Below are 25,439 nucleotides of genomic sequence, written 5' to 3'. Positions count from 1 at the left end.
TGAAAGGAAAGTACAGAAACATTTGTGTATAGAACAGCACAACAGGAAGCAGACAGATGGCATGCTAAAACCACAAGTTAGCATTTTTAACCATCAGCAGTGCTTGAATGAGGAATTAGAAGATGGCAATATCATGGGCTCCTAGACCAAAGGCTTCAGGATTACAAAATGGTAGATAGTGGGACGATGGCAACTAATGTCTCATGTCAACAAGAGGTGATCCACCTCTCACTTCAGAGAGGGAAAGAGCTGCAGAAGGGGGCAGACAGAGAGTTGACAGAAAAAAAAAAAACCTAACAGTTTTAGTTCTGGTTAAATGCCTTTCACTGTCTGAGCTATTACTCTAATAGCCTTTGCAGAATAAGCAACAGCTGCGTTTGATTTAACAGATACAAAAAAAATAACACTTTTGCCACTGCACGCCATGGCATGGGAACACAAACCAGAATGTAGCTGAATTGGAAACCAAGCTCACAGGTCTTAATGTTATTTGTGCAAAGAAATGGCATTACTCACCACAATCAACAGAAACAACAGAAAAAACTGACTTCTCTCTAATTTAAAGTGTAAGAAGTTCTACCTCATATTAAGAACCTTTTAAGTACCGCACAAATGATGTGGCATTGCAAACACATTAAGAAAACACAGATTTCCAGCAGCAAAGGAAAGCTAGGTACATTAAAAACAAAAAAACATCAAAAAACTTCTGCTGTAGTAATATCGTCAGCGGGTAAAAGAACTCATTAAAAGCCTTTAATGTAACCAACATTCTTTAAAGACTTTTTTAACTTGCCTTTAATTGAAGGCCTAGCAAAAAGGAAGACAAAACCAGGATCATTTCTGTTTTAGCCCCCTACACAAGGCAGCCATTTGTAACCATTTTATCTGCATGACTGTGTCTTTCTATTTCACCTTCCTTCCCTGCTGATTTGAGTGGAGTCACTGCTTGAATTTCAAACAAACTCATTACAGGGGTAAAGTCACGTACAAGCTGGTAACCCTGCTGCTTAACTCTGGTCCAGCCTACCAACCAAAACCATGCATAGGCAGAAAGACAAAGCACATCCTGGCATGAAACATCACAGGAGAAAAGCACAGGTGGCCAAATGGATGGTCTTAATGACGTAGAAAGGTGTTCAATATTTACATTAGAAAAAACAAGCAAACAAAAAAAAACTTTCCTGACAAATGAGTCGGAAGTGAGATTTCACTAGATCCATTGATCCTGTTACTAATAAAACACCCTGTGTGTGCAACTTTCACAACAGCTGAGATTACAAGAAAGGTCCCTGTCAGTGAATCCTGCTGTGGGAACAAACCAAAACTCACAGACAGATAAATCCAATGAGGTACTTTTATTTTGTCACCAGCGTGTGCTCATTTGCTTTACACCAGACTCCAGAAAGTTTACCAACAATTGGATTTATGTATTTAACATTTTCTACCGATCAGGATCATGAAGCAAACACCGCACCTACTCTTTGCACTCCGCTTCAGTACACGCACCACAACAGCAATAAGAGTATCAAGAAATAATGCTCACACCCTCTGTGGGCATTTTTTAAAAGAGAAAAATGCTGCTAAAAGGCAAAAATAGATTAAAAATAAACTGATAATATTATACAAACAGCGAAATCATAATTCCTAAGTGTTCCCATAACATTACGGAACCGTGGGACTGAAAACAAATTTCCAAGAGCTGACAGATTCAAGCACTGCAGCCCAATGCCCAAAGACACGTGGATGCAGACACACGTACGATGCAGGTTTGGCAGCAGCAGAGACAGGGAGCACACTCATCTGTGTCACTTCACCACTGAACCACACACAGCAGGCTACAGCTCCCCCAAGGGCAGGACCATTCCACTCCTCCCTCAGCCCTGACTTCTCTGCTCCCTCCTGTGGACTGAGGGATGCTTGCTGAAACTTTTGAACACAACTCTGTGAATTTTGTAGGACTTGTTTAAAATAGAAACCATGACGCAGCTTCACTCACCTCACTGAGCTCTTTGCTAAGCTGAAGCAACAGCACTGTACAAAATACACATTTCTGGGTAAATCGGACACCTTGGAATGATAAACCTGGATGATTAAAATAAAACCTGACTACAACAAAAGCACAGAAAGCTTACCACTTACCAGGGACAAAAATGAGCAGCCTGCTTCAAATTATTTCCAAGTAATCTCATTACAAAATTTGTATTTCGTTATCTTCGAGACCTCAAAAAAGGACATGCAACTTTAACTTAAAATTAACTAAAAGCTCTTCCTCATATGGCTAAAAAGAATGCAAACAAATAACAACATAATAACATTTTAAAACACCTTGTAAATGTAACATTTGTTTTTCATTTCTACATGGATTGATGCATTATCTCCCATTTACCAGTGCCAGACCCTCATCTTTTCCATCTCTTCCATTAGAATAGCTGGTACCACAGCAACATATTATTTCATACTATTACTTTGTTTTTCCTTGACGTTAAGCACACATTTTTTGCCACTTATTTTATTTTTAATATTACTGTAGCATTCTATTTGTACTTACTTAGAGGTGCACAAACCACAACTTTTTGGTAATCACTGGCAGTACATTGCTGCCAGCATCAAATTCCCTACTGCCTCATAAATGCTCTTAGTTCTTCCAGGTTGCCCGTGCTTCTAATTGTTTATAAAGAATATAGAAATTAGTTTTCAGAAGTCATATTGGTAGTTTAATCATTGCCACTATTTTGGAGGCCAGACGAGCTATGCAGCATAATTCATGACATAAAAGTTACAAACTAAAATACCATATCCCTGTTGCTTAGAATTTGGCAACTCTCAATACATGAGAGAAAAAGAAAATAATAGTTTAGCATTTTACTACACACTGACTGAGATTAAGGGGGGCAAATTAAACACATATACAATTCCACGACTTCTGACACGGGAAAATATGAATTAAATGCAGGCCATCTATGTAGAAAGGCAAATATTGTTCTTCTATTGCCTGAACACCTGCAAACTAATCTAATTCTAGGATATGAGATGAGCTGTATCACATCTCATTCCAGACAGACCACATTCCATCCAGTACCAACAGTTTTCAATTCTAAAAGAGAAAAATAGATTCAGAGGTAGAAGTGTAAATAATGAAATGACACCTCAGTAAAACATGGACATTTTAATAACATTTGAAAAACTACATCAACTTCCTTTTCTTACTAAATTATTAGAACTATGTTCCCAGTGTTAAATGCACATCTGTCACAGGGCAAAGAAATATCTTGGTTGTACGTAGGTGCATTTCACGTTATAAGTCAAACAAGAGAAGGGAGAAAAAACAAACCAAAGGGCCCTCACAATAAGGTGCATGGCCCAATCTTGGTTAAAAGTACTCCTAATTAACAAAGCAGTTCTGCAGCACACTCTGCAAGATGGACTCCAATTGTGTGAAAAAACACCACATATATAAAGCCACCTACGGTTGGGCTTTCTGAATATTGAGTTGCTTTCTTTTTCTTTTTTTTAAATAAGGATCTTCATAATACCCACACACACTACACATGCTTTAGCTAATATAGTCTAAGTTACATAAAGAAATAAAAATGTAGCTTAAAGGAACTTGTTCTTCTAAATCCCTTAACTGACTCCCAGTTCATCAGAGACAAAACTACATAGGCAAATAACCTCCTGAACACTTGCTTAAACGCTTTCCTAAACTCCAGCCTGCACACTGGCCTACCCCATCTGCCAAGACATAGGGCGTGCTCTACCAGACATTCCATTCCAGTTTGTTCATTTAAAATTACAGAATTAGGCTGGCAATCAAAGTGGCAGAGTCAAGCTCAGTTTTCACCAGCACATTAACCTACGACTTTCATTTCCACTGAATTTTTGTTTCTTTAAAATGAACATTTAGCAGTGTCAGACGGCATCATATAACTTTTTTCAGCTCAAATAATATCTGAATGAGAAAAATAAATCCTATGAACCTCCTCTCAATTAGAAATCTGGTATCTCACACAGTGATTGTCAGCCTGCATCTGCTGACTGCAATGCTGAGGGAGCCCAAGGAAAATCTTTTAAAATGGCTGTCATCTCCTTTTGTTCTGACACTGTCCTCCATTAACATACATTCCTTCACTTGTTTAGCCACATGGTATGCTACATCAGTCAAGTCAAGCTGATCTCAGAACAATGGCTTCCATCACCAAACAATTTTTTCCTCTTTGATAAGCTACTAAATTCAACTCTGTCCCACTGTGACCAGCAGGAAAAATAAGAAAACAAATCCTCCTTCCCTTTAGTTTAATTTAGGGCCATAAATGTTATTAATATTAGTATAATCACAACTTTTCATTACTCTAAATCCCCAGTAAATTTGCCTGCAGACATCCACTGTGCATCTGCATACCTTCAGGCTCCCCCTGAAGATAACTAACATCTTAAGTGACTGCATACCCTTCCTGCTGCAGAAACTACAGTCATCCTTGAATACTTTTTTCACTGTTCTGAAATATCCCTCACATAATGTCTTACCTAAATTCATCTCTGGCAGTAGGTATACACCAATTGTGCCAAAATGCTAGAGCACATTCTGAACTGTATTTCTCTTTTCTTGTCTGTTAAACTGTGACAAGGGCAAACAATTCTTCTCAAGGAAATAAAATCAGCAATTAACAGAATGATATTCCTAATTTTTATCATTAATTTGCGTTCGTACCTACATAAAATAATAACATTTATGAACACGAAGAAAACTCCAAATGAAAGTGCACAAGCACTGTACAATTAAAACTTCGAGCTGCTAGAGAAACAACTCCAGTTTTAAACGTCATGAAATACATCATAACTTGTACTGTTAAAGAAAGAGTAAAGCCACTGATCACATCCTACGCTTCGGTATTAATATCATCGAGTTCTTTCAAAATATGTAACCGTGTCCTTCATTTGGACACCGACAATTCTGACTAGACAAAAAGACAAGCCATTCCTCCTCAACAGAGCAGCTCCATCTTTCAGAGAATTTAAAGGGCACTTCTCAGTTCAAGTTTATACTCTAATAATCATGAGATCCTAACATTAACACCTGTCAAGACAATACTATAACATTCTCAAGGTCTATTTCAGATAAAATATCTTTTATAGACATAGGTACAAACCCTAACACTATTATCAGTAATAAAAAATATTTCACAAAATAAAATGTTATTTTATTCACTAGCTCTAGATTTTTAGTATCAGTTTGTTCTCACCCTTACACACTATTATATGATTAAAACTACAAACTGTGCTCCTTTGCTCTTCAACTCATACAAGATTCAAGCACAGACTGTCATTATTTAGGTGTCCAAGCCCCTGATTATTTTAATAAGACACCAAAATACAAGGGCTGCTTCGAAAGTAATACCTCCTACTTTAACATGTTGGCCCATGACATCAGGGGCCGACGTTGGCGGTATGGCAGTAGAGGTTGAACCTTCCTACCAATATTCCATTGCATTTTGTCACTGTGTGACAGATGGCAGCAGAGGGGCAGTGTAACAGAACAGCATGTGACACGGAAGTGCAGATGCAGCAAAGGTGTGAATTTCTCCATACAGAAAAAATGGCAACCAATGACATTCATTGACACTTACTGAACTGTGATGGAGACCAAACAGTGGATGTGAGCGCAGTGAGGTGGTGGGTGGTGCATTTCAGCAGCAGAGACAGTGGGTCACCTTCACTGGTGAGCATTTTTACAAGGTCTGGCATGCAGGCTCTGGCAAAAACACCCAGCTAATGGTGGTGAACATGCTGAAAAACAGCATTCTGTAGATGAAAATTTGCTCTATTAGAAAGCGTTACTGTGCTCTTTGTATCTTGTTAGTTCCCAGAAATAAATAGGAGGCATAACTTTCAGAGCAACCTACACGTCTTTCAGGGTCTAAGTTTTAAAATTTCCTTTCAAAATATTTAAGCATGAAACAACTTTTCAGGGAAATATTTACCAAGCATTAACTTATTCCCTTAAAGTGATCAGAAAACTCATCTGTTTTACAAGTCTGTACACAACACCCACCAGCCTTGCACAATATGCAATAAATGCTGATTGCCTACTATAAATTCATAAATCTTATTTTATTATGCCTACACAATTAAGCATACTGTAAAGCTTGACAGCATGCATGCAAACTGTGTACTGAAATGTATTTGAGTCTATAGCAACATAAATACAAAGAATACTGCAAACATCACTACAGTGAGCACTGTGAAAGACTACAAAGAGCAAAACTTGCTCAATAATGTATTTATTCTACCATGAAATAACCCAATTCTCAGTTAAGCTCTACATATTTTGAATAACAAAGTTTTCATACCAGGAAGAGACCTGGTTAAAACCAAAGCCAATTTACTTACTTCATTTCCTACTGCAAGTAAGCCCTTCAGAAGCCCTTCAGAAGAGCAGGTTACTGTCAGAAGGCTCTTCAATTCCTTCATTGCAATAAGCAAAATACAATGAACTGAAAAAACTGACACCTCTGGCCTGTCTACTAAAGCTCTTGCAAAGTACTTACCTACAAGCTTTTAAGAAGCTCTCCTCTTTGTTCCCATACACTCCAAAGCTACTGGAACAAACAATAAAAGTCTAAAAAGTATGGTCCACAAGAGATACTGAAGAAGCTGGAGATTTCTAGCCTAGGGAAAAGATAACCGAGTGAAGACTTCTCAGCAGTCCTGCAGCATTAAGACCAGTCTTGTCAGAGAAAGACAAGAGGGCAGCTAACCTCCAGACCCTTTAAGGATAGGTCAAATGACATCCAAATACACTACAAACAGAAGCCCCAAGTTGGACTGCAGGTATACATAAAAAAAAATTCATAGGTTCATTAGGTTGGAAAGGACCTACAAGATCATCTAGTCCAACCATCCTCCTATCACTATCCCTACCCAACTACTAAATCAAATCCCTTAGCACCTCATCTAAATGCTTCTTGAACAGCGCTAGGGATGGTGCCTAGCTCCACTGGTCACTCCAGCTGTCGCACAAACCACAGGACTCGCAGCCCTACCTCTTGAGTAACATCAGCACCAGCCAACTCAGCTCCAGCAGACACTTCTTCCCTTTCCACTCTTACTGAAATGCTGGTTTAGACACAGAGAAATCTCTCCAGCAGTAACAACAGTTATTCTCACAATGCAGATATCGCAGTCTGTGAACAGTTCAACGAGATCGAGTTCAGCAGGGGGCTGTTTGATCTGCCTAGGAGTAGGAAGAGGGGACAAGATGACCTGTCAAGCCTGCCTCCGATCCATTTTTGTGCTCCATTTGCTTGCAGACAGGAGTAGCATTCTAAGTGCCGGGGGACACACACAGCTCGGGGCCTGCCCGCAGCAGGCCTCATCCTGCCGGGGTCGGACCCCCCCATCCCTGGCGGCCCCTCGGCACCCCACCCTCACCTCCAGCTTGTGGTTGATCTGGGACACGGTCTGCGCTTTGTGGCAGAGCTGCGCGAAGCAGGAGCTCAGGCTGGTCATCTTCTGCCTCCCCTCGTAGGTGATGTCGGCCTGGTCGGGGTCGATCTCGCCCAGCAGCAGGTCCACGTCCACGAAGGCCTTGTCGAACTCCTTCTCCAGTACCTCCAGCCAGCGGAACATGGACACCCCGCCGCCCGGAGCCGAGGCCGCGCCGCCCACCCCTCCGCCGCAGGCCGCTCCGCCCGGCCCGCAGGAGCCAACGCCGCCCGCCGCCGACATCCCGCCGCCCCGCCTGGCCTGGTCTCGCACCGGGCCCGGCTCGCGCTCCCGCCTCAGCCCTCACCCTGCGCCCTCGCTGCGGGCCCGGCTCTCCCGGGGCAGCCACGCAGCCAGGCGAGCGGAGCGTGTCCGCGCGCATGCGCGACGCCGCTGACAGGCGGCCTCGGGGGCGGCTGGCGCTGCCTGCCACAACTCCGGGCGGCTCCCAGGCAGCAACGGCCGAGCACCGAGACCGCGATCGCGGCCGCTGCCGCGGGTTGGAAGCCAGCCCACGTGTTCTGGTGGAAATGGGGCGGGAGGTGCGCTTCGACGTGGCAGCTGCCTCCGGTGCAGCCTACTTTTTTTTTTTTCTACTGAAAATTAATAATATGCAGCGTTTTCTATTTCTCAGCTTTTAGGAAAACCAGCATCCAGCTCTTCAGGGAGCTGGTCAACAAAACTACCCAGGAAACTGCCCTCAAGGACAAGGGAGCGGAGCAGAGCTGGCAGATCGAGTGCAGCATCCACAAGTTTGCAATGACACCAAGCCGTGCGGTGCATGCACACACCAGGGGACAGGATGCCAGCCACGGACCCGGACAGCTTCAAGCAGTGGGCACAGGAAACCCATAAGGTTCAGTAAATCCGCTAGCAAGATTTTGCCCCTGGGTGGTGGCAACCCCCACTACCAGTACAGACTAGTGGACATAAGTCACAGCCCTGCCAAAAGGGACTTGTGGGTATGGGTGGGCAGTCATCAAGTACAACCATTAAGCTATAGCACTACCACACCTATGACAAAAGCACGTCTCTAAGCACAAAATCTACGTGTCTTTAAGTACCACCAGGGATGGTGACTCATTTCTTGTCTGATCCAATGTTTCACAAAATTCCACAACCCCCTCAGTGAAGAATTTTTCCTAATATCCAAACTAAACCTCTCCTGGTGCAATTTAAGGCCCTTTCCTATTGTCCTGTCACTTGCTGCTTGGAAGAAGAGTGTAATTCCACCTCATTTCAACTTCTTTTGAAGTAGTTGAAGAGAACAATAAGGTCTTCTCCAAGCTATTTTTTTTTTCTCTAGGCTAAATGTAGATTCATAGAATCATTTAGGTTGAAAAAGGTGTCTAAGATTATCGTTCCTTTAGTCCTTTGGGAGGAGGAAAAGGAATTCTTTCTTTACTGCTGTACTGACAAACGCTATGTGTGCCAGCACAGCACAGGGAGCATAGGGCCCTAGAGATAGCACAGCAGCAGGACTACCCCCACCAGCAGCAAATAGCAAGAAGATGGCACCTGCATGCCCTGCCCCTGGGCTGCAAGGTGTCCTGCGACGAGTTTCTCTCATGGCTCTGCTACACATAAATAAGTAATTGGGATAGAGAGAGACAATTTGCAGCTCAATGGTTAGACCACTCACCTGGAATGTGAAGAGAGCTGTTAAAGCAGGAAACGATTGCACTGCCATCAGTTTGCGCTTTCAAGAGAGAAGGGTAAAAGCAAACTTCACCACTAGCAGTAGTTTCATGTCTCCTCTGGGAGCTGATATCACAGACTTGACAAGAATCTTACAGATTGTTATTACAAACCTCTTCTTTTGCCCTTTACTGTTCAGATTGTCTGCACTGTTATTTGAAACAGGTAGTAACAACCTGGAAACATAACAGTTTTACTGCTAAAGCCTTCCACAATGCATACAAAAGCTTCAAATATTTTAACATGGGCCCACAGAAAGAAATCTGGCTCGGTAAAGTGGGGCATCCTGATAGTGTCTGAGCAAAGGGTATAAGTTCAACAGTTGCACAAATGCTTCTAAATGAGCCAAGTTTAGCAGAGCAATTGTTCAAGCTTGTTTGTTCTCCACGGCCATTATACCAGCAAGGTCTGATGAGGGAATCAAAGTATTTTCTGTATCCAAAGCTAAAATAACATTATTGTTTAAAGTAGTTCTCTTGAACATCAAGCTTGTTTGTTCTCCACGGCCATTATACCAGCAAGGTCTGATGAGGGAATCAAAGTATTTTCTGTATCCAAAGCTAAAATAACGTTGTTTAAAGTAGTTCTGTTGAACAATAATTTGTTTCAGGATTATCAGTTTTATTTGCTTACTTTGATTTTTATTCTGGCAGGTATTACACTGGTGAAACACAGAGTTATATATTTTTTTCTTTTTTTTCTTAAGGAACAGTAATCTAACTTACAGCTAAGCATTGCAATTTTCTGCTAATGTATCTCAATCATGTGCTTAAATGGCATTTCCTTCCTTGAGAAGGAAATGTCCCGTAGTTACTACATAATGTACCAAACACTACCTTCAAAAATTGTATTTGATGTGATTTATGTAAAGCTGCCTTTTTTAAATAATTAAAAAAAAAAGAAGGTATGTGATTATTTTTTAGGTTTTTTTTTATTTATTCTTCTCATCTTAGGGGTTGGTCCTATCTTAAATTGTATTTATCTACAATGGTATCAGAGTTTTGTGGTCATTAATTTAACTTCCATTCCTCATCAATGCTACCATTGTTTTGCAAGTTCTTACATTTCACAAGTCAAACAAGGGTTTGTCTCTGCTTCTTCCACTCAAAGATTAGCTTCTCAAATACAATTTCTTTAGAAATCTCCCTGCAGGATAATACCTATCTAATACTTGCTGGACTAGGTAAAAATGAGAAAGAATACTATATATTATTAAGAAAATCTGCAGTTCTGGCTTGAAATCATAGTAAATGTAGCATTTCCTCACCAAAAATACTAGGTTAAAAAGTTAACAGTAGTTATTATTAATTAAAATAGTTGGTCGCATTGAAATTAAAAGTAGACACACTGGCATAGGGGTGTACACAAGAACAATCTAATTATCTCAAAACTCTACTAAGAAGAGCCCTAGAAAATTCTGATCAATTCCAGGTACCTGCCCAAAGCAGCGCAGTCAATATACAATCAAACCTAACAAAGCTTAATAGTTTTGGTCTTCAATTAGCCTAAAGTGATTTTAAGTAAGCTGCAGTGTATTCCACCCTGATAACATAAACAAATAATTAAAGAATATTCAAAAAGAGAGACAGTTGGAGTAAAATGCTCTAGCGGAATCTGTTACGTGTGGACATAGTGCTGCTACACACAAGGGACACTTCTAAGTAACAAACAGTTGCAGAATATTATCTCAAGAAAAAAATAACTGAATATTTTTAATGTCCAAAGGACTTATCTGACAGAGAAGTCTGCTCATTTGACCATTCCTATTTTCTTTACATATCATTTATGCACATCATATCTACCATTACTGTGTAGAGAATATGAAGCAGCTGTGCTTCTCTACTGTTACATACCTTTGAGTATATACCGTTTTCATAAACTTAAACCTATATATTTTGACTGATCACTAGAGTACCTAATTAACTACCTGGAGAATTACTTTGTGCTAAAAGAGGAAATGAGCTGAACTGTGGGGAAGACGCATCTTCATGCAGAACAGAACGATATAATACCCTAATCAAAAGGAAAAAAAAATACTCTTGCTAACATCTTTCTTGCTATATATTTGATACCTAGTACCCATGCCAAGGCTTGGAAATGGTTGTGTGTGATACACTACAAAGCCTGAATTAGACCTATCTCCTTAGCAAAGAATTTACAACATAAACACGTGTGTTTGCACATGAGGGTCAGCTCACCTGTGAACCTCTGTAATTGCAGCTGCCCAGCTGTGCACGCTATGTGCACATGTCAAGGCCATCTTTTGTCTGGATGAGTGGTTTCATTGTCCAGCTGGGTGTACAGCCACGGACAGAGGCAGCAAAGGGGAAACACAGAATGTTTTGCAGTACTAAAGAATGGGAGAAATTTTGAGATGAAGCAAGAATTTCATGTCCTAAAATGGAGCTGTAGATTATTGAAACACGCTTTTGAAAGCATGCTGAAGAGGAGGAAGTTATCTGCTCCCACCTCAGATTTTTAGTTGTCATTACAGACAATTTCTGCTAACAAAATGAAACCTTTTATATGTTTATATTATAGATTATTCCTTCTTTGCAGGCTCAGGGATGCTGTCTTTTACAGTCAGCACAGGGACTCCATGGGAGCAATGAATTGTTCACCCCTATCCTAAGGGAGCGTTCATTCCTTAGTGATCTCTTTACACAAGGCAACTTCTTCAAGTTACTTGTTTGGATCATTTTTTCTTTTTTACTGCTCTTAATGCAGTCTTCTTCCCATGTTTATTTCTACGTATCCACTTAATCTCATTATGATTTTATTTATTTATTTATTTTAAATCGGTAAAGCATGTCCTAAAAATATTTGGCTCTTATAGCATGGCAGGATGAAAACATCTTTTTGTGCATGTGGTGGGTATAATTTGGGAAACTGCTGCTTCAGACTCCTCCATGCCTCACAGTTTCAAGAGCAGCTGATTTTTATATAATTTAAGCTCTGTTCATATCCTATTTGGTCATCAGTTCTAGCAGACTCTTCTTAATGGTTAAAGATAGCAATAGGAACTGCAAAAGCCAGTGCTAACTCACCTCTTACAGGCCCTCTGAAAAGCCCTCGCAGATTACAATTGTTAACTACTGATCTGAGTCAGTTTTGTATGAGCAAAGCTCTTGGAAAATATCATCTGTTGTCACAGTATTGGTTGCATGATCCATCCCTGCCACCTTATTTTTAGGCACAGCCTCAAATAAGGTAACTAAAGATCTATACCAAAGACCGGTGTGTCCAAATTCTAGGTTGAGAATAAATTCAACCATTTTATTTGCCCTCTTTATCCTCCACTCTTCATTCCACTTGGGACTGTCTTAATTTTTTTCGATCATTATTGGTAAAAACAACAAAATCTAAAAAGCTTTCATCATACCAACCTGTGCTTTTGTTCATGCGTGTGACATTATTTAAACTGATCTCCTCCAGGTGTCTGCCTCAGCCACATTTCATCTTGGATGGCATTCCTCAGCACTATCATAAAACTGGCAGGGTCTAAAACTCTTTGATATGTGGATTCTTGTTTAACAGAGTTTTGTTTCTTTTCAATAGGCTTTACTGTGCTAGTTCCTCGGGAATGCACAGTTGCCACAGACAGGTGAAATGTGAGAAATTCAAAGGGGGCTATCACTTTCATCTCTTCTGTGTAGCCAGCTACCTACTTACTTTGTGGAGGAAAAACCTGCTTTAAGACATTCAGCAGCTATTCCCAGTGTATGAAGATGAACTTGCCTGGAGTTAGAAAGTATGTTCTCCACATACTATGAAAGCAGGTAATATATTTCCACAAAGTTCTTGGCCTACAGAGAAGATTGAGACATCATTTTCAGACAAGCCTACCATTGTCTTTGTGAAACTCTACTTGCAGATTTATTTTGTATGAATAAAACACAAAATTACTATTGATACATTTATAATCTTCATATTTATTAGATATAACTAAATTCCCTGGAATGTGTCTTAATTCAGTGTAATGCTCTGAGGCTCTTTGTTTAAGAAACATTTCTGAAAAGCGGTTGAAATTAATTCAACACATGATTAAAGGAAACACAATGTTTTTAAAAACAGTGTTATGATTATTTCCCTTAGCAGGTCTATCCAGGCTAGAGAGAAGAGACTGATTGGAGGTAATCTTTGTGGTAGACAAACACCATTTGTTGTATCTGTGAAAAACTATTCCAAATCTAAGTTAAAAAGCTCCAGTAAAAAATACTTATAAATTCACACGTACTCCATAGGAGGCACTTGATAGCATATGGCAGCTAAATATGCCAAGGATTCTTTCAAGCATACGCCACCGCTCAGCAGCTCCCAGCTGCCAAACTACTTGTGTATGGTATCCCTCAGTGACCCAGCTGCTACCCATGCTCTCTGCAGCTCACAATCCAGTCTTTTCTTGCAGTATCTCCTTTCCAGAGACAAAGACCATGCTAACTGAGTGAGCTTTGCTTCCCCATGTGTAGTTCACATATTCCTGTTAGGCTTTCACTCACACTATCGTGTGATTCTCATCAGTTCTCTTACCAGCAGGTTGCTCAGAATCACTAAAAAAACACAGCACATAGTTTTGTGCAAAAGCAAACGCATTGGTTCTGCTGGACTCGTATCAGCATTTGCACAAGGCAAAAGGAATAGGTTCATCTTTCATAGCTCTCCCTTTAAAATACCAAGCTGCTCGAAGCAGACATGTTTCAAAAAATAATGGATCCCTAATATTATTCCTGTTTAAATCATTGTTGTTAATATCACATATCTAAGGTAGAAAATCAATGAATGTTCCTTCAGTTATTTTGAAAAAATAAGACCAAGAATACAGCTACTGCTCAAAAATGTGCAAAGCCAACAGTATGGCACCGTCCTGTGGTGCTACCTTGTAACTACAGCTGCAAATTCCAACATCAGTTGAGTTACTTCAAATATACAGAATACCGAAGAATGCAATATATCGATCTTATTTAAAGGCATTTTCAGATTGACTCTGCAGTACTCTAAACTGTAAAGAATACATTTTGATCTGACTTACTTTTCGATGACGTTTCTGAGGAACACAAATATCTCTGTAAGATTCCAAACATTACTGTCTCAGTGACTTCTACTTACACTCAAGTCAACAGACAAAACAGGAGCAAAGTCTGTTCCAGGTCATGCTAAAATATACCACAAGTAATGCAGAATGCAGAAAGGTTTTAAATTCTGTCTGGGTACTTTGTCTCTCTTAGAACAAAAACAGCTATCAAACACATTGAGATATGTTAAAATGCTTGCTTTAAAACACCATTGCAAGTCCTGCTCACCCACTCATTTTTTGCAGCTGACCGAGATGGCATAAGTTAGGCAGGATTTTTCTCCACAGACTGTTAAACTTGCCAGTTCAGCACGTTGCTTTAGGAATGAGTTTTCTGCTCTTGCTGCTTGGTTTTGCAGATGCTAGGTTGAAGTTCTGTACTTGCAGCATACGGGATAAAGGAGACAGAAAGATCTTTAGTATGGAATATGGCAGTTGTCCAGAATAAAACCAACTGCATCAAATAGGCATTCCTATACAAGACTGTCTCCAGTTCAGTTACCCATTTGTCAAATCAACTTGACATCATTTTCTGTTGGAAAAATGACCACCCTCATTCTGAATTCAAGGACTAGGATTAGCTACTTCTGAAAATATGGAGAGGATGATAGGAAACAGATAACAATACAAAGCACTGTGATGAGAGATGAGTTTCCTAAGTGCACTTTCTTCATATGTTATAAATTGATTAATAATAAGAAGAAAAAGAAACAAAAATGCATTGAAGACTCCTGAAAGTATCAGATGCCAAAATGTCACCTTTCCAAACTGTGCATCTCTGGCTGGCACAGCTAATAGATACATAAAAAAGCTCTCAGAGTAGAGAAAAAACCACAAGGAGAACCTCAGTGTTTTCCATCTGCCATGGGATGCATGAGTCTTACTGCCCACTGCTTGTTTCAACTGTTTCACGTGTTTTTTCAAATACAACAGCAATTAAACTTTAATTAACAACTCAGGAAACCTAGATTTTATACAATCTTACGAAAATGTATACCAATCAACAGCACTCAGCTGTATGGCAAATATGCAGAAAGCTAATAGAATGTTTTAGTTTTAAAACAACAGCCACCTGGGTTTGGACTTTGTTTTTTGGTTTTTGGGTTTTTTTTGGTAGGTTGGTTGTTTTGTTTTGTTTTGTCTTTTGTCTTAACAGTGCATAGAGAGGAGGAAAAAAGCTTCAGTGTTGGTTGTAGTTATTTTTTACAGTTTCTAATGCTGGGTCACAGAAGATACAAAGGTTTTACAGCCCCACTATAAAACAGCTCTTTATCTTTTCCCCACTAATTCTGTGGTGGCACATTTAACAAAACTAGGAAAGTGGAGATAATATGGATGTTTGCAGATTAAATGTCAGGTAATAAATAACACTAATTTCACATACCTGCAAATGTAAAGACACCTTATCACTGTTTTAGTTTCTCACTCTTTGTAATGCCTGCCAACATTTTAACCCAGGCAAATTACGGTATTGTTTTTGCTGTTTTTTCACTGGGATAAAATACACAGTCATAATATCCTTTTATCAGATTTCATGCTATAAAAAGGACTTTGGTGCTTAATTCACATTATATGTTGCTGAGACAATTTCAGACCTCCTGTTTTGGAAGATGCATTTATCCTACCTTTTAGTCTTTTTGTTTTCTTCTCACAGTAGTGTGAGTACTGCTTGCCCAAGAAGATGCAGCTGTGACCATACCCAGTCAGTGCAGTGCTACAGAGCTACAGAGATCCCCAGAGAGATTCCTTTCACTACTAGGAGGCTCTACATCAGCCACAGCAAAATTAAGCAACTCCAGGTAGGAAAAATCCAGTGGAAATACTACATACGATGTGCTGTATCTGTAAATCATTTTTCTCAGGTGGTGGACTTAGAAGGGAAAGGAGAATCTTATTCCAGGTTCTAAAAGCTGGTAAAATGGTGACAGATTTGTTTTTGGTTTTAACCACTTGTGAAATACATGTAAATATCTACCCATGTTCTTTTTCATATGCAGCTCAAGAAACAGTCACTCACACAAGGAGCCAAATGTTAACTTGTTTTTAAAGGATCAAACCATTTTTAAATAATCAAATAACTGACTTCAAGAGTTATTTTTTAATTTGTTGAAAGCTTTTTCTGCTTTTGATGCAATGTAATACTTTTCCACAGCAAATGGTTTTACGTAGCTAGAATGAAATCGATTCTTTTTCCTCTCCTTTATCCTTTTTCAGATAAAAATGCTATTAGAAATTACAGTGGGAGTTAGTAATTAAGGCTTGATCACACACTGTTAGAGACCAAGGCAGTGTGAGTTGATAAAAGCAATACTAGGTCTACCTAGTATTGCCATCTACCCAGAGCCATAAAAACAACTGTTTTTTCTAATTGAGGCATCGCTGAATCATTATTAAAGTCATTATCAGTGCACGTTATCCATCTGCACTGGAGGTGGGAGCTGCACTTTTCTCTTTTCCATCCTAAAACATATTTAATAAATATAACTTCTAAAGGTAGACACAAGGGAACTATAACCACCTGTATTGTACACTTGCCCTATTATGCATATTTCTTATGTGTCACTTTATTACCAATAGTAAGAAATGCACATTTTGGGAGAAATACTTTTACTTGTAAGTATACTTGTTCTCTTACAAAGAATGCTTCCTTAACTGCATCTTTGATTTTGTTCTCAGGGCTGAGCAAAATGGGCTAAAAGGCAGCCTAAGGCAACAGCTGAGATACCTGATGCCCACTCAGAAACAGCCTGAATCATTTTACGGTTTAACTCAGTGGAGTAGTTTACTTTTCTTTTAGCTGTTACTGTTGTCCATGATTTTCTTATTGTAGTTAACATACCTACACGAGTCAAAGTTTATTCATATGATATAGCTATATCAACGTGCTATGTGCAAGTGTGTAAAACTAATGAACTCTTCAATGAATTCTTATGAGGAAATAGATCTTCTGTACAAAAGAATTGTTGTCTTTATTTATTTATTTATTGAAAAATAATGAAGATGAGCTATTTTTCTTTTCCTAGGCTATTTGTCCATACCTGTCAGCTATTCCTAAGTTACCCTGTACTCACAACTCAAGTACTGTGTCCAGTTTTGGGCATCTCATTACAGGAAATACCTTCTGTGTCTGCCCAGAGAAGGGCAATGAAGCTTGTGAGGGGTCTGCACAAGCTTGTGAGCACAAGTCTTATGGGGGAACTGGGATTGTTTAGCCTGGAGGAGGCTTACAGGAGACATTATTGCGCTCTGCAGCTACCTGAAAGGAGGTTGTGCAAGGTGGGGGTCAGCCCTTTTCTCCTGTGTAAACAGCAATAGGATCAGAGGGAAAGGCTTGAAGTTGCACAAGGAGAGATTCAGGTTGAATATCAGGAAAAGTTTTTTCTCTGAAAGAGTGGTCAGGCACTGGAATGGTCTGCTCAGGAAGGTGGTGGAGTCAGCATCCCTGGATAAGATACTGTACTAAGGGACGCAGTTTAGTGGGGAAATATTGGTGGTGGGTAGACAGTTAGACTAGATGATCCTGGAGGTCTTGTGCAACCTCAGTAACTCTACTAGTAAAGCAGCCTTAGGTTCTGGCTAGAGAAAAAGGCAGGTATTTGTTATAAAGCATTCTAACATTGGTTATAAGTGAATAGAGCAGTAGAATAAATGTTTTGTGACTGTTCAGGGCCAACAAATGGTGCATAACACCATCTAAGGAAAGAATTTTTCACTTTATATATTAATTTCACTGAGCAATCAGTGTGTCTTACTTCTACTACGAGCTTTACTCTGAAAGAAAATAAGCCCTTTTATGCTATTTGCCTGTAATTATGTAAATTCTATACTTAAGATTAAATGGGGTTTGTGAATAGATTTTTTTCAATCTTCTCTGACAAATCATGCTTTTGATTTCCTGACATTGTAAATACATATGCTTCATTTAACACAGATGAACAATTCCATTTGGCATATATAATAGTGTTTATAGAAACAGGTTTTGATTTCTGCTTGTAAACTACATATCTAGAAGTGCTAGGGGAACTCGATAGTTCTTTGGATTTTTGTCCTATTTGGGTTTTTCTTTTGTGTGTATGTGTGTGTATGTTTGATTGTTTTGTTCTTCCTTTCTTTTTAATTGCTTCATTTGCAATCTTAGAAAAAAGAAAACATTTTCAAAAAGAAGTTGAATCTAAGCCTAGACTTTTCACAGGTGACTTCCATCAGGCTCTTATATGCAATTATTCACATATAATAAATATGGTTTGGAAACTAGTAGCCTCAGAAGAATAAGCAAATATTCTCTCAAACTGAGCAGTAATTACTTCTGGACTTAACGATGGTTAGTATTAAAAATAAAGAAATTGAAAATAAGCTTCTATGCTAAATATAGTATGTTTTGAAGAAAAGGAAGAAAAAAGCAAATCTGTTTTGTTCACATCCATTTTGTACTTTTTCTTGACAGGGATGGTCACCATTACAAGACTAGTTGGGTTTTTTGCTTTTGGTATTTTTACAAAAAAGGGGTTGCTACAAACAGAGCTTGTAGTAACAAAACTGGACTGCTTTTAGTATCTTTTTTCAACAATTTCCAAATCCTTCATTTGAAGAACAACTATAAACTTTTTACTCTCACTTTAACATTTAGTTTACTTCTAGCTATATTAATACATGTTTTTTATCTGTTAAAAGAAAGTTGCTTCTTTGGCCTATACGATAAGCAGCTGTTTTAAGGAACTGCTTAAAACAAACCCCAGTTCACAAAGCCTGATGAAGCCTACCGAATAGGTGGGAAATAGAAACTAAAGCAATCCACATTAAGAAGCCTAAGATTCTTCAACACATCTGTATGTCTGTACATGGACCTTCACATAACTCTCTGCCACTTAATGAGACAAAACTAAGCCTCTTAGAAACATACAGCAATCAACTCAGGGAAAACAGGAAATATTCCTTTTGAACTTACAAGAGAAAATGTGTTTAATTTATAAAGATTTATGTTTGTTTTCATTTCCTTAGTTGTGTTTTATCACTTACATGTGACTATTCCTTTCTGCCTTTGAGCAATGAAGTTCATTTCTATGGGGCTTCTTGTGACAAACCTTTGCAAGATTGGCCTCCTAATCATGACCAAAACAGGACATACAATTCTACAACTGTTATTTAGAAAATTGATGAATATACATGTATCTCTAAACTGCAATTACAGAAAAACAGACAATGGCCAGCTTTCTCCATTTACTCCTGAGATTTTTTTTTTCCCCAGTGGAAGTAAATTCCCTCATTGAAATCAAGCATAACTGATGGAGAAACCTGAATCAATAGAGGTTCCATACCTATAATTTTCTGCTAACTACATCAAATATTGCAGTGTTCAGGAATGACTTTGCAAGATGAAGTAAAAGACAACTGAGAATACCAAAGCAGAATGAAAATTGATTTGTTTTACATAGCTATATAGGCTCTAATTTTAACAGAAATTAAAATGAGGAGTCTGTGGATAAACTAAAGAGATACAACTCAGAAACATATAAAAATTGGATTAATGAAGCAGGAAGGAATCTTTTATTTCACCTTCCTGAGCTGATTAAAGATACACACATATGACAGTCAAATGTGTACAATCAGGATCATAAAACAAAACTACTCTGCGGAACATAAGCTGCAAAATGATTTATATTGTCCTCCATGCACATTTGTCACGGATTACACAAGCTTTGTAGTGTTACTCAGTGAGTCTAAAACATGCTGGCAGCTAATGAGCTCAAGGAAAATACCATGCAGACTATAACGTTAGTTTAGCATTTGCTGCTGCTAAGTACTGATGATGCTTACCAGACACCTGAAGGAAGAATAGAAGAACATACATTCCTGCCTCTTCTATGCAGAACACCTAATCATCTTGCTCTGAGATTTCTGTGATTCCCTTATGAACAAATTTTTAGAAAACAAGCACGTAGGCCAATGGGCAGCATCTTTCAAAGAAGTGCTGTGTAAGTAACTCGTGTCCTGACAACTCCCAGATTCACTCTCATTCCATCCTTCCTCATTTCTTGGCTTAGAGTAACTGCCAGTTACATTCATTTATTAACCTGAGACACAAGATGGCATGCTTGATAAGCAAGCAGGTTCCAACAGAACAGAAGAAAATAAAAAGAAACAATTAATATACCCCTATATATAATGGTCACACTCAACATCTAAGTTTCATTTAACACTCCAAAGCATCTCTTTATTACAAAATAACAAAAAACTAAATTGTTGTAAAAGCAATTTGTTCCACACACAAGATTTTCAGACCAAACTGATCTCATACTTTTGGATTGGTCATCTCAATATGGCGAGGTTTACACTTCAAAGAAGAGATAGTGGAGAGGATGAAGAAATACAGGTTTAGTTTCCTGTCAAAAATTCATAGCAGGGAGGAGAGGAGATGGCCATATATCTGGGGAAGTAATGCTGCAGTAACAATGTATAGAAATGGCTGTATGATAAACACAAAACCTGCATATATAACATTCACCTACTCACTGCAAGGATTTCTGCCCCTGGTGACAATAGCTATCTATTTTACGTAGCCTTCATTCCAGACAGAAATAAAAGGAATACTCCTTCTTTGAACTTGTGTCTTCGCTCAAAACCAGACACAATCTGGACTTAACATAATTCTAGAAACATAAGTAAATACAGGCAAACTGAAGGTACCTATAGACACCTCTTTTCTTACTGGTCCATTTCTCTTCATATCTTATTCTATAAGAACACATGGTAGCAATGGTCAGAGCATCCAGAACAAGTAATCTGTGGGGTGTCTTATAAATACTGCATACTGTCACATGAATTATTTTTATCTTTTATCTCTTTAAGATTACTGACTTCAGAAGAATGTCGGCCCTTGAAGAGCTAGTCCTGTCATGCAGTGGCACAGAATCAATAGAAAACAACACTTTTAAAACTCTGAGCACCTTGAAGTCCCTGGAACTCTACAAAAATCAGCTAAAGCAAATACCCATCTTCCTCCCATCTGGCCTTGAAATTTTAAAACTCGCCGATAATTCCATCAACACTTTGCACGCGACTGATTTTGAAGGTTTGGTAAAACTAAGAGTGCTTGATATCAGGAACAATTTGATTGCAAGTCTGCCTTCGAGTGCATTTTCTTCCCTTTGCAATTTACAGAGTCTCATTCTGGATGGCAACAACATGGAATCTGTGTCTGCACCACTTCAGCTTCCAAGGCTGAAATATCTGAGCATGGCTGACAATAAACTGAACTCTCTCCCAGCCAGCTTCTTTGCATCTTTTGAAAATCTACAGTTTCTCAGTTTAAGTGGAAACTTTCTGACAAAAGTGCCCCTTGATCTACCCAAGTCCTTGCTGTCACTAAAACTAGAGAAAAATCAACTTAAAACAGTAAGACTTCGAGATATGAAACATCTAGAAAACTTGTCTGAGTTCTTCCTTTCAGAAAATCAGCTGACATCAGTAGATGGTGCCCAGCTCCTTCCTAACTTAACAACACTGGAGCTCTCTAAGAACCAGCTCCAGGCTCTGCCGCTCAGGCTGCCAGGCAGACTGCAGAAACTTGACTGCAGCAATAACCTGATTCAGAGAGTGACAGTGCAAGACTTCCAAGGACTACAGGATCTGAAACACTTGTTTCTTGACAACAACGCCGTCAGCATATTTGAGGCAGGAGCTCTTCAGCACTGTGCGCAGCTTTCTAACCTAGCACTGGAACAGAATCTCCTCATTTCTATCCCACTGAGGCAAGTGATGCCATCTCTCCATCCTTAGATTATGAGAATGAGGGCCAAAGTGAAGAAAATTGCATTCAGAACTGGTCATAGTGGAAGTCTATCCATACCATAAACCATCTGCCATTACTGGAACTAATTAGCACTGATTAGCTGTTTTCGTTATATCTGCGGTCCCTGGTGATCCTTCTCCTTTCATATTTCTCTGCCAGTAAGGCTGTTTTATTTAATTAATACATGAATAAGAGGAATCTGCTAGGAGAGTGCAACAGTGATAGAGAAGTTATACTGCAGCTTGTATTTATCTTCTCCCATTACACAAAATTAATAAAGCATTCAATAAAAAAAAAGATAACATGTTTAAAGCTGAAGTTTCCGCCAATCACACCATTTATTATTGATAAAATATTAAGATTTCAGGAGCTGAGTCTGGTCGAAAAGAATGTGTTTTTCAGTGGATATTATCATTCCTAACTTCATTAAATTCACACATTATAAAGTTCTTGGATTGCTTATAAAGTCTCCTGCTTCAGGCTCTAAGCAAAATTCCAGCCAAAGGAGCATTTTCGTTGGGCACACGCTATTCCTTAAAGCCTTGCTCACAGTGTTGGTCCTGGCCATTATCAGAGGTGATGTGTTAAACCAAATGGAGGCTGGCCTGATATAAAATGGCAATTTTGTTATTTCAAAAAGCTGTGCAACAAGATGGCATACAAATAATTATGTAATTCCCTTAACATCAACTTCTCTAACACAACTGCACTATTAAGCTCTGTTTTCACGGTTGTGGACAAGTCTAACTGCCCAAATAAATAATGCAATAAAATTTAAATTCATTTACCATGAGATACTTTAGCATTTGAATCTATTTGGTTGAAGCTTTACAATCAGAAAGTGATTTAGTGGTGTATAAATATTTGATTTCAGTCTGGCTTGACAGGAATGCTTAATGCTTTCAAGTTACATTAGTACTGTCTAATCCATCTTATTTTACAACCCTCCTAGTCAAGAGAATTAACAGGAAGGAGTTCTCTATTAGCCACTGAGAAGTACAGCTGTTAGGGAAATATTGGGTCTTATTTTCAAAATACACAAATCTCAAGGAGAGGCTGTGAACATAGAGTAGGAAAGAAATGTGGAGAAGTAAAATGTATGTATTTTGTGTGCATCCATGTACCTAATCTACTTGTGTGTGTCCATACAACTATCTGTTGAGCACCAGTTAGTTACATGGACACAGATATAAAAGTATTACTACTGACAGAACTATCACAGGTTAAAGACTATAGTTAATGTGGCATAATTAATGGGACATTAAACAAAGAATGCAAATAGTGAAATTTTCTTTAGAAAATCACAAGTCACAAGACCAAGTATTTTCAGGACTCATAGAGTAGAGCTCAAACTCCAGAAAATCTTGCAGGGAATGTCCAGAGTGCAGGAAGAAGACTGGCAACAGCCTCTGGAGCAGCAGCAGTATGGTTCTCATGGTCAGCTCCTGAATGTCCATGGCTCCTCTGCCAGCAGCAGGATCACACAGCACATACCTGAATGCATTTACTTCCTCAAGACCAACAGAACTTGAAGTCAAATACAGCTGCAAAGCCAAACATTGGTACAGTCAGACTGTACAGGCTTTAGACTGTAATCTGGATAAATATCCCAGGTGATATCCTATTGCCTTTGACATCATTGGCTCTGGGATTTTACCTCAGAGAACACCTTTCTCATCATGGTGTCATACTGGAAAATTATTATCAACTGTAGTTAGGTTTCAAAATCAACACACAGCAGCTAAAAGCACTGGTAAAACCTGTGGAATGACTCACCACTTCAACACACAAAATCCTCATCTCACCCAGGGAATACAGCACAGTAGAGAACTCCCTTACTCTTGAAATATTCCCACCGAAGTTGTGGGGTCTGTGTAAAAACGGAAACCACCCTTCAGCGCAAGGGGCCAAATTCAGCTTCACAAAAAACAGCCAGTGAGGATCATAGTGTGCCATCTTACTAATTCTCACAGCTATCTCAAATCATTTCATTGAGACAAAGCCAGATCAGCCTTTATGGATCGTGGGACACTGCTGCTCAAGTCTAAAAAGTTCTTGGTATTATTATTTATAGTTTGTCGGAGAGTTTTCCTGAACAACTTTCCTTACAATCTCTAACCAAGTTCATAATCTCATCATCTTGCATACCAAAGGAGTAAAATGATTTTAAGTTATTTTCAAATTCATTTTCTTAAAAGCACAAATGAACTGGCTTTTCTATCAAACAGTTTTCACTGACAGGAGCAGAAGAAGATTATAAATAAGCTAGACTTCTGAAATAGAAGTCTTATCACACAAATTACAAGGCACGATATTCATCAGCCAGTATCGTATCTTGAGATCACTGGCTTTTTTTATTCTTTTAAATATGATCAGTTATAATTCTCTATAGTACTATTTCAAAAGACCATGAAAAGCAGTTATATTTTCCTTGTTAATGATGTTTTAAGAAGTATGAAGTCTATTATCAGATGGACTACTTTCAAGTTTAAGTTTTGAATCTGCTGGCAGCAAGAGAACAAGAAATAAGGAAAAAAGAAGAAAAATTATTCTAGTAAAGATTTAGTTATGAACTAAAAGACTTTTTGAAACAAATCATACACAGAAGTACTTGAGGGAGTAGAGTTGATATCCTTTTCAAAACTAATGGTCTTTCATGCTGCTATCATTTGATCATTGGCACACTTATGGCATTAAATAAAAAAGAAAAAACATTTTTAAGCTTACTTGGCACTAAACTGAATATGCAGCTTACTACGTAGTAAAGCAGGTTAGTATAGGTTAGAACTGCAATAATTTGGGGAAACCATTCAACCATGCATAGACAGTATTCCAACAATTTCAAATATATAAAAAAAAGCACATGAACATTTCAGGACCAGATATGCCTGGGCACAAGCAGAATCAGTACAGTGAATATAACACACCTGTGTTGTTTTATTTTTATTCAGGCTTCCAGATACCCTTGCTAGATTGGATCTAAAGGGAAATGACATAGAAGATGTTGGAGAACAAGAACTGAAGGACTTGAAACAGCTTCAGGTTTTAAATTTAAGGAACAACAAGATATCTGCCTTGGATCGCAAAGTCTTAGAGTATTTACCTCGTCTCCGGCATCTCTATTTAGATGGAAACCCTTGGAATTGCACCTGTGACCTTCTGAGAACCAGAGGTGTGTTGGTGGCCAAAGGAACGGATGTCAGGGGAGGGCAGTGTGCAGCACCAGCAGAAAGCCGAGGAGAAAGCTGGATGTCTTCCAAAAAGATCCTGCAGCAGTGTGAAGAAAATCTGTCTTCCACAGAAAAAGGCAAGGAGGACAGAAAGAAAATGAAACCCAATGAGCCCTCCAGTGTTGCAGTAAATACAGATGATGATTACTATGATTATGAACTAGATTAA

At 38.8% G+C, this 25,439-nt stretch overlaps 2 protein-coding genes across 2 annotated transcripts in view; one reads left to right on the top strand and one right to left on the bottom strand.

The window, feature by feature from the left end:
* GOPC (golgi associated PDZ and coiled-coil motif containing) overlaps positions 1-7,864 on the bottom strand; it is a 25,449-nt gene extending 17,585 nt beyond the window's left edge. Inside the window, 2 exon segments of the mRNA XM_065734478.1 lie at positions 7,429-7,735; positions 7,737-7,864. Coding sequence (XP_065590550.1) covers positions 7,429-7,735; positions 7,737-7,864 — 435 coding nt within the window.
* LOC136048342 (nephrocan-like) lies at positions 7,863-25,439 on the top strand. The gene is made up of 5 exons (XM_065735981.1): positions 7,863-8,052; positions 8,117-8,234; positions 15,906-16,050; positions 21,098-21,999; positions 24,992-25,439. The coding sequence occupies exons 1-5, from the start codon at positions 7,863-7,865 to the stop codon at positions 25,437-25,439; spliced, it is 1,803 nt and encodes a 600-aa protein (XP_065592053.1).

This window comes from Cyrtonyx montezumae, unplaced genomic scaffold (assembly GCF_038088225.1).
Source record: "Cyrtonyx montezumae isolate F1298 unplaced genomic scaffold, pur_monq_1.0 scaffold_0, whole genome shotgun sequence".
Taxonomy (NCBI): Eukaryota; Metazoa; Chordata; class Aves; order Galliformes; family Odontophoridae; genus Cyrtonyx; species Cyrtonyx montezumae.
The sequence above is the reverse complement of the archived record's forward strand: the minus strand, read 5'-3'. Positions and strand labels throughout refer to the sequence as shown.

Coding starts and splice junctions, on each gene's coding strand:
- LOC136048342 (XM_065735981.1), top strand. CDS start 7,863: ATGCGCGACGCCGCTGACAGGCGGCCTCGGGGGCGGCTGGCGCTGCCT. Junction 8,053..8,116: donor CGACGTGGCAGCTGCCTCCG/GTGCAGCCTACT, acceptor TCTATTTCTCAG/CTTTTAGGAAAACCAGCATC. Junction 16,051..21,097: donor GCAAAATTAAGCAACTCCAG/GTAGGAAAAATC, acceptor TATCTCTTTAAG/ATTACTGACTTCAGAAGAAT.